Source organism: Eleutherodactylus coqui, unplaced genomic scaffold (assembly GCF_035609145.1).
Source record: "Eleutherodactylus coqui strain aEleCoq1 unplaced genomic scaffold, aEleCoq1.hap1 HAP1_SCAFFOLD_542, whole genome shotgun sequence".
In the NCBI taxonomy this organism is placed as follows: Eukaryota; Metazoa; Chordata; class Amphibia; order Anura; family Eleutherodactylidae; genus Eleutherodactylus; species Eleutherodactylus coqui.
Genome location: NW_027102264.1, coordinates 51,262 through 60,374, shown reverse-complemented (window position 1 = coordinate 60,374; position 9,113 = coordinate 51,262). Strand labels below are relative to the sequence as shown.

The following is a 9,113-nucleotide window of genomic DNA, read 5'->3' as shown; positions in this document are numbered from 1 at the left end:
GGCTCCTCGCTGTGCCTGCTGCTGCTGCTTTGGGCCTTGCTGGCCTTTCCCCCAGCTGCAACGTGCAACTCGGAGCACGCCTCTCGTGCCTTTCGGGGGGCGTTTGCCATGCCTAGTCGAGAGCTGGCACTGCTCGGTGGGGCGTGGCGGCGAAGGCCCGCCCCCATATGCTAATGAGCAGGCTGCTGTGCATCTTGGGAGTGAGCCTGTGGTTGAAGAAGCTTGGGGTGCTCCAGGAAAAGAAGACCGGCGGGGCATCACCCACTCTCCCGGCGCCGGAGCCAAGGATGCCTGCCGATCCCTACAGGCGCTTTGCGGCCCCCGCCTGGGAAACGGCGACAAAGTCGCAGCGATCTAGCAGGGCTGCGTCCGAGGGCGGCTCGTCTGGCAGGCGCCGAGCAACTCATACTTACCTGGCAGGGGAGATACCATGATCACTAAGGTGGTTCTCCCATGCTGGGTTTAGGACCTTTACTGGTCCACTGTGGCTTTGCAGCACAGGTTATTCTGGTAATCTCTCTAGCTAGGCACTGCTGTTTCAAGTGGGTGCCATTAGCTTGCAGAGCTCTTGCCTGGAAAAGAGCTGAAGATTCTTTGTAATCTTATCTGCTGTCTGCTTGCCTTGTGGAACTGGTTTTGGAACTAGCCTCAGGCCTTCAACGCCCCTCCACCCGAGGAAACACTGAAGACTGGAGAACAAAGAAGCCTGCACAGAAGACCAACGCCGCAAGAACATGGAGCGATCGGATCAAGCCAAGAAGACGGAGAAAGCCCAGCTGAACCCTTCCCCCTCTGCCGGCCCGACCCCCAGCCCGGCAGCTCCAGAAGCCCCTCAGCAAGAGGTAGGCAGGAAGCCCAGAAGCGGTCCTCCCTCGCTGGAGCCGTGGATGAGGCAGACTGTAGTCCTCAAGTTGAAGGAGGTGGATGGCAGACTGCCGGACATGAGTCAGGAGGTGTTTGGGAAGAAGATGGTTCTGGAGCAGGGTTTCTCCCAAGGTGAGATCCTTAGCATACATGCCCTCGTTGCTGGAATCTTTTACATTACCTTTGCGTCAACCACAATCTGCAGACGCTATTGGGAGAAGATGAAAGCAGCGAGCCCAGACTCGCCCTTCAGAAAATTTCTGGGCAGCTGTAGAGAGGAAGAGAGGGAGAAGAGAGAGGAAAGAAGGGTGACTGTCTCCATGCGGAACCCACACATCCCGGGAGGAGACATTTCTACTTTCCTAAAGCGTTTCTGCACAGTATTGAAGGAACCAACCCGGATTCTGGATGGGAACGGCTTCTGGACCAGCAAGTGGTCAGTCATTGTCCGCCTGCACAAGGACTCAGGGCCCGGAACCAGCGTCAAGCACCTACCACAAATCATCACCCTGGGCAACTCATCAGGCCTCATTTACTACCCCGACATGCCGCAGACCTGCCGAAAATGCGGCAGAGGGGGCCACCAGATGAAGGACTGCTCTGAGTCAGCCTGCAGGGTATGCCGAGTGGCAGGGCACGAAACCAAGGACTGCCCCCGGAAGATCGCCTGCAACCTCTGTGGCCAGGCGACCCACATGTACAGGGCATGTCCTGAGAGAGTGCACAGCTATGCCTCTGTTGTAACCAGAGGCCCGGCGAAGGTGAAGCAAAAGCCAGCGCCGACGACTAAAGAGAAGAAGGGTAAGAGTACGCCCCGTCCCCCCGGCTCGTCTCAAGCCCCTAGCAACCAAAAAGACACGGCACCCCTGGCCGCCAACCCTACTGAGGGCTCTGGGACCACCGCCAGTGTCCCCCCACCTGAGGCTTTACCCCGCACCCCTAGCAAACCCAGCACCCTCCCCACGGACACCACACCCCTTGCCTCAGTGGTCCTCTCACCGGTTCCACGAGCTACCCAACCCCCCAACTCACCTGGAGCTGTGCTTGGGTCCACACCAAGCACAACTCCAGCCCTCTCCGAGGAGGATTTTCCCCCCCTGCCCTCTGCAGGTACCCAGCAGAGGAAGAGGAAAGACCGAGATAGCCCCTGCACCGACTCCACCAAGAAGAAGGTGGTCACAACAGCGGAGGCGCCCCTAGAAGATGAGGTGGAGGAGATGGAACAATCTGCGGAAGACCTGGTATCGGGCCCAGAATACGAGGAAGCCACAGACACATCCCTGCACATCCGACCAGTGGAAGTAGGTGCGCCAGAGCCCCTGGATGCAGCGGACTGCAAAAAGGAGCCCCCACCCGACAGGAGTGGTAACAAAGGCGTATAGCATCGTTTTTAACCCCCTTTTTTTTCTTCCATAATGGCTAACCTCAACATCTTTAGCATTAACGTGAGAAGCATTAGGGATAAGTCTAGACTGCAAACTGTGTTAACCTTTTTGCCTTCACAGGGCTGTGATATTTACATGTTGCAGGAATGTGCCTTGCCCTCCCTTTGGTCTGACCGCTACCTGGCCAGGCAGTGGTCTCACGGCCCCTCCTACTGGTCTGGTGGGGGCAGCACGGGTGCCGCAGGGGTCGCCATCCTCATCCGGGGGAGTGATTTCACACTTGATGCCGTACATGAGCTCGTCCTGGGCAGACTACTGGTCGTAGACGGTTCATGGGCGGGGGAGCCAGTCAGGCTCATCAGTGTGTACGCCCCCCTGGTCGGGAGTGAGCGTTTGGAGCTTTTCCAGCTTCTGCGCACCCAGATTGTCACTACTAGGGCTGTAGTGTTGGGTGGGGATTTCAACTGTTCCATGGAACCCGATGGAAGGACCTCAGCGAGAGCCGGCCTAGATTCCTCATCTAAGCTGCTCATAGAGATGGTGACGCAGGCCTCCCTGCGGGACGCCGCGGACCCCGTGGGCGCGCTCTCCGACAACTACAGTTGGAGCCGCCCTGATGGCTCTCAGCGATCCCGTATAGACTTCGTGTTCACGTCTCGGGCAGTGAAACATGTTAGGTGCTCTATGGTCCCCTGCTTCTTCTCTGACCACAGGGCCATTAGGCTGCAGGCTGCCCTGGGCTCCGGGTTACCCCCCGGCCCAGGCTCTTGGAAGCTTAACTGTGCCTTGCTGCAAAGGGAGGAGGTGTTGGAGGAGCTTAGGGATGCCTACATAATCTGGAGGAACGACCAATGCCTCTTCACCAACAAAGGCGAATGGTGGGAATACGTTAAAGACAAGTTTCGCAGCTTCTTTCAGGCGAAGGGTCGTCAACAAGCAAGCAAGCGGAGGAGGGACCTCAGGGACCTGCAAAGACAGCTGCGTTCCCTACAGGACCTGCACCAGTATGGCTGGGATGTCAGAGATGAGCTGGAAGAAACCAAAAAGGGCCTGAAAAGACACTTTGAGGAGGAGGCCAGGCGCATCATCTTTCGTTCCAAAGTGGAGCACTTGGAGAAGGGTGAGAAATGTAACTCTTTCTTCTTCAGGAAACTCCACGCTAACCTCACGCCCCTGAACGAACTACGGGATGAAGCCGGAAACATGGCGACGGGGAAGGAGAGAGTGATGGGAGTCGTCAGAGACTACTACAGCAACCTCTATTCTCCGAAGGCCACGGATCCGGAAACAGCAGATAAGTTTCTTTCTCGTATATCTAACCCTTTGGACCCCACAGGGAAGTCAGACATGGATGCCCCCTTGACGGTGGGGGAACTGCACTCTGCTGCCAGATCCCTCAGATCCGGCAGGACCCCGGGCAGTGACGGACTCCCAGCCGAGCTATACGTAGCGCTGTGGGACCTCATAGGCCCGGACCTGTTAGAGCTGTACAGGGAGATGGCGGTGGAGGGTAAAATGCCGCAGTCGCTAAGGGAAGGAATGATCACGATCCTGTACAAGCGGAAGGGGGAGAGACGGGACTTGAAGAATTGGCGCCCCATCTCTCTCCTGAATGTGGACTACAAGATCCTCGCCAAAGCACTGGCTGACCGCCTGAAAGCCATCATCGGACGCATCATCCACCCGGACCAGACCTGCGGGATTCCAGGCCGCAGAATCGCAGACAGCCTTGCACTCATCAGGGATACAGTGCAATACATCAAGGACCGCCGCGTGTCTGCGGCTCTGGTCAGCCTCGACCAGGAAAAGGCTTTTGACCGTGTTTCACATGTGTTCATGAGCAAGGCCCTGCAAAGGTTTGGGCTGGGGGAAATGTTCTGCTCTTACGTTAACCTGACGTACCGCGACATCTCCAGTACGGTGCTGGTGAATGGCTGGAAAACTGACCCCTTCCCAGTTCTCTCTGGGGTCAGACAGGGCTGCCCTCTTTCACCTCTCCTTTTTGTCTGTGTCATAGAACTCTTCGCGGAGTCTATCCGGCAGAATCCAGAGATCAGAGGGATCACCGTACCGGGACCAGACCGTCAAGTAGTCAAGTGTTCACTCTACATGGACGACGTGACAGTTTTCTGCGCGGATCAGCGATCGGTGACTGCGCTCGTCCAGACCTGCGACGAATTCGGGAAAGCTTCAGGAGCCAAGGTCAACCTCGGGAAGTCGGAGTCCATGCTATTCATGGAATGGACCCAGACTACCCCTTTCCCTTTCACTATCCAGCCAGACTTCATCAAGATCCTAGGAGTCTGGTTTGGGGGAGAGGGAGCAGCCCTAAAGTCTTGGCAGGACCGTTTGGCAATAGCAAACCAAAAGATTGGACTGTGGAGCCTCAGACAACTGACTCTGGAGGGGAAGACCCTTGTACTGCGCAACGGTATCCTACCCGTGCTCCAGTACACGGCACAAGCCTGGCCACCTCACGTGACCGTACGTCAGGCCATCACCAGGATCGTCTTCCGCTTCATCTGGGGCTCCAAAATGGACAGAGTAAAACGGACAACAATGTACAAGAAGCCCAGCAAGGGTGGGAAGGGAGTACCTGACATTCCTACTCTGTTGCGGATTTTCTTTGTCTGTGACTGTATCCGCAGGACTCTGAAAACAGCAGAACAGGGCTCCGCGGGCCGCTCCATGTCCCGCTTCTTCCTCCTGCCCCTCTGGAAAAGGCTGGGGTGGGACAAGTGGGACAACTCTTACCCTTACAACTGGGAACCCCCCTGGCACTATCAGGACATTCTCAAGTTTGTAAGAGAACACCAGCTGGAGGGACTCAAGCCGGACCTGTGGAAGCCGAAGACCGTTCACAAGCTCATCAGAGCAAAGGACTCACTGGAAGCGATTCCAGGCCTGCCCACAGCCACTGTCAAGCTGGTGTGGGAAAACGTGGCCTCCAACAGACTGACCAACGAACATAAAGACAGGGCATGGATGGCCATCCAGGGGGGCCTCACTGTGAGAACCTTCATGCACGCCCGTGGCCTATGCGACAAAAGGAACTGCCCCAGGTGCCCACTTGCTGAGGAAACACCCATGCACCTTTTCTGGCAGTGCCCTTTTGCACAGGCCCTCCTGGACGCACTGGAACATGAACTCAGACACTCTATCCCTAGGAGCAGCCTAACACACCATGCGGTACTTTATGGTCTTTTTGCTGGGACTCACACAGTGGAAGCCATCGAGGAAGCGTGGCGCCTCATGAACTGCTTCAAGGATGCCTTATGGCTGGCAAGGAAACGACTCGTCATGAACTGGGAGAGGATGTCCATTCAGGACTGCCGCAGGCTGGTCTTCAGCCTGCTCAGAGACTACTCCATAATGGACTGTCCGGGCACGGATGAAGAGGAGGACTGACCCCCCCCCTCTCCTTCCCCCCATCTCTCCTTGGTGTTTCTGTCCTTCAATAAAGCCTATGGCCCTGTGCAACCCTCTCCCTGCCCCCTACTCCCCACACCCTTTTTCCCCCAGCACTAGGTTGTGTGCTTGTTGATGGTTGCATGCAGGAATGTTTAGATCTATTGTATTAGGGGAGTGGTGCTTTGTGTGACCTACAGTGGGGGATGAGAGTGTTCCCTGTGAGCCACACAAACACTACATAGTGTGCATGTATGTATGAGTGGATATTTATTGACTGAATGCAAACTGCGCTGCGCCGCAGTATAATGTATGCTTTTGTTTTACGACTGACTGTAATAAAGTCTCGTTTTCAATCAAAAAGTGGTTCTCCCAGGGTGAGGCTCATCCATTGCACTCCGGGTGTGCTGACCCCTGCGATTTCCCCAAATGCGGGAAACTCGACTGCATAATTTGTGGTAGTGGGGGACTGCGTTCGCGCTTTCCCCTGATTTACTCTGGTTCAAAAACAGTGCTCTTCTCCTCCTCGGGACTGCTGCTAGCAGGTCCAGCTGCTTGCTCGAGTCCATTGCTCTCCCCTGGCCCACCGCTTTGCTTGGGCTCTGCCTCGGGACAAAGGGTATCTCGACCATTAACCTGGGACCTTTCCAAAAGGACGATTCCAGCCCCCATCCCGGATCGTCGTCGCTCTCACTGCTGCTCCGTCCCGGGGGCTCCTCGCTTGGACGGCGTGCGGCCGCCGGAATAGCAGATTGAGCAGTACTTAAGCAGCCTCTGTCTCCCCCTCGTGGACGGACACCGAGCAACAGTGTGAGGAGCCTTCCATTGGCAAGAAACAATGTAACAATGGGGTGTTTTTTGCTTGGGGAAGTTTGTTGTCATTTCACTTGTACCTGTGTGCGCTCGCTCTCTTTCTCTCTCTCTCTCTCTCTTTTTCTCTCTCTCTCTCTCTCTTTCTCTCTCTCTCTCTCTTTTTCTCTCTCTCTCTCTCTTTTATCTATGGAGCCACCTTTTGGAGCGACTTCCTTCTCACAGCATCTCTCCTCAGCATTTGGCTTGCTGGACCGTTGCGCCCCGTGCATTCTCTCCTGCACATCATCATTGTGCCTGCCTGGTCTAAGACGAGGCTCCTCGCTGTGCCTGCTGCTGCTGCTTTGGGCCTTGCTGGCCTTTCCCCCAGCTGCAACGTGCAACTCGGAGCACGCCTCTCGTGCCTTTCGGGGGGCGTTTGCCATGCCTAGTCGAGAGCTGGCACTGCTCGGTGGGGCGTGGCGGCGAAGGCCCGCCCCCATATGCTAATGAGCAGGCTGCTGTGCATCTTGGGAGTGAGCCTGTGGTTGAAGAAGCTTGGGGTGCTCCAGGAAAAGAAGACCGGCGGGGCATCACCCACTCTCCCGGCGCCGGAGCCAAGGATGCCTGCCGATCCCTACAGGCGCTTTGCGGCCCCCGCCTGGGAAACGGCGACAAAGTCGCAGCGATCTAGCAGGGCTGCGTCCGAGGGCGGCTCGTCTGGCAGGCGCCGAGCAACTCATACTTACCTGGCAGGGGAGATACCATGATCACTAAGGTGGTTCTCCCAGGGTGAGGCTCATCCATTGCACTCCGGGTGTGCTGACCCCTGCGATTTCCCCAAATGCGGGAAACTCGACTGCATAATTTGTGGTAGTGGGGGACTGCGTTCGCGCTTTCCCCTGATTTACTCTGGTTCAAAAACAGTGCTCTTCTCCTCCTCGGGACTGCTGCTAGCAGGTCCAGCTGCTTGCTCGAGTCCATTGCTCTCCCCTGGCCCACCGCTTTGCTTGGGCTCTGCCTCGGGACAAAGGGTATCTCGACCATTAACCTGGGACCTTTCCAAAAGGACGATTCCAGCCCCCATCCCGGATCGTCGTCGCTCTCACTGCTGCTCCGTCCCGGGGGCTCCTCGCTTGGACGGCGTGCGGCCGCCGGAATAGCAGATTGAGCAGTACTTAAGCAGCCTCTGTCTCCCCCTCGTGGACGGACACCGAGCAACAGTGTGAGGAGCCTTCCATTGGCAAGAAACAATGTAACAATGGGGTGTTTTTTGCTTGGGGAAGTTTGTTGTCATTTCACTTGTACCTGTGTGCGCTCGCTCTCTTTCTCTCTCTCTCTCTCTCTTTTTCTCTCTCTCTCTCTCTCTTTCTCTCTCTCTCTCTCTTTTTCTCTCTCTCTCTCTCTTTTATCTATGGAGCCACCTTTTGGAGCGACTTCCTTCTCACAGCATCTCTCCTCAGCATTTGGCTTGCTGGACCGTTGCGCCCCGTGCATTCTCTCCTGCACATCATCATTGTGCCTGCCTGGTCTAAGACGAGGCTCCTCGCTGTGCCTGCTGCTGCTGCTTTGGGCCTTGCTGGCCTTTCCCCCAGCTGCAACGTGCAACTCGGAGCACGCCTCTCGTGCCTTTCGGGGGGCGTTTGCCATGCCTAGTCGAGAGCTGGCACTGCTCGGTGGGGCGTGGCGGCGAAGGCCCGCCCCCATATGCTAATGAGCAGGCTGCTGTGCATCTTGGGAGTGAGCCTGTGGTTGAAGAAGCTTGGGGTGCTCCAGGAAAAGAAGACCGGCGGGGCATCACCCACTCTCCCGGCGCCGGAGCCAAGGATGCCTGCCGATCCCTACAGGCGCTTTGCGGCCCCCGCCTGGGAAACGGCGACAAAGTCGCAGCGATCTAGCAGGGCTGCGTCCGAGGGCGGCTCGTCTGGCAGGCGCCGAGCAACTCATACTTACCTGGCAGGGGAGATACCATGATCACTAAGGTGGTTCTCCCAGGGTGAGGCTCATCCATTGCACTCCGGGTGTGCTGACCCCTGCGATTTCCCCAAATGCGGGAAACTCGACTGCATAATTTGTGGTAGTGGGGGACTGCGTTCGCGCTTTCCCCTGATTTACTCTGGTTCAAAAACAGTGCTCTTCTCCTCCTCGGGACTGCTGCTAGCAGGTCCAGCTGCTTGCTCGAGTCCATTGCTCTCCCCTGGCCCACCGCTTTGCTTGGGCTCTGCCTCGGGACAAAGGGTATCTCGACCATTAACCTGGGACCTTTCCAAAAGGACGATTCCAGCCCCCATCCCGGATCGTCGTCGCTCTCACTGCTGCTCCGTCCCGGGGGCTCCTCGCTTGGACGGCGTGCGGCCGCCGGAATAGCAGATTGAGCAGTACTTAAGCAGCCTCTGTCTCCCCCTCGTGGACGGACACCGAGCAACAGTGTGAGGAGCCTTCCATTGGCAAGAAACAATGTAACAATGGGGTGTTTTTTGCTTGGGGAAGTTTGTTGTCATTTCACTTGTACCTGTGTGCGCTCGCTCTCTTTCTCTCTCTCTCTCTCTCTTTTTCTCTCTCTCTCTCTCTCTTTCTCTCTCTCTCTCTCTTTTTCTCTCTCTCTCTCTCTTTTATCTATGGAGCCACCTTTTGGAGCGACTTCCTTCTCACAGCATCTCTCCTCAG

General features: G+C 56.6%; 1 protein-coding gene, 2 non-coding genes and 1 pseudogene across 3 annotated transcripts; all 4 read left to right on the top strand.

Moving 5' to 3' along the window:
• The first annotated feature begins 611 nt into the window (after positions 1-611).
• Positions 612-2,288, top strand: LOC136601574 (uncharacterized). The gene has a single exon (XM_066588837.1). It carries the CDS (start codon positions 735-737, stop codon positions 2,244-2,246), a length of 1,512 nt encoding a protein of 503 aa, XP_066444934.1. The 5' UTR covers positions 612-734; the 3' UTR covers positions 2,247-2,288.
• Positions 2,289-6,009: 3,721 nt separating this feature from the next.
• On the top strand, positions 6,010-6,147 carry LOC136601601 (U1 spliceosomal RNA; annotated as a pseudogene).
• A 1,040-nt stretch (positions 6,148-7,187) lies between these two features.
• Positions 7,188-7,351, top strand: LOC136601596 (U1 spliceosomal RNA). The gene has a single exon (XR_010789356.1). It is a non-coding gene; the product is annotated as a U1 spliceosomal RNA (small nuclear RNA).
• A 1,040-nt stretch (positions 7,352-8,391) lies between these two features.
• On the top strand, positions 8,392-8,555 carry LOC136601595 (U1 spliceosomal RNA). The gene has a single exon (XR_010789355.1). It is a non-coding gene; the product is annotated as a U1 spliceosomal RNA (small nuclear RNA).
• Positions 8,556-9,113: the final 558 nt, after the last annotated feature.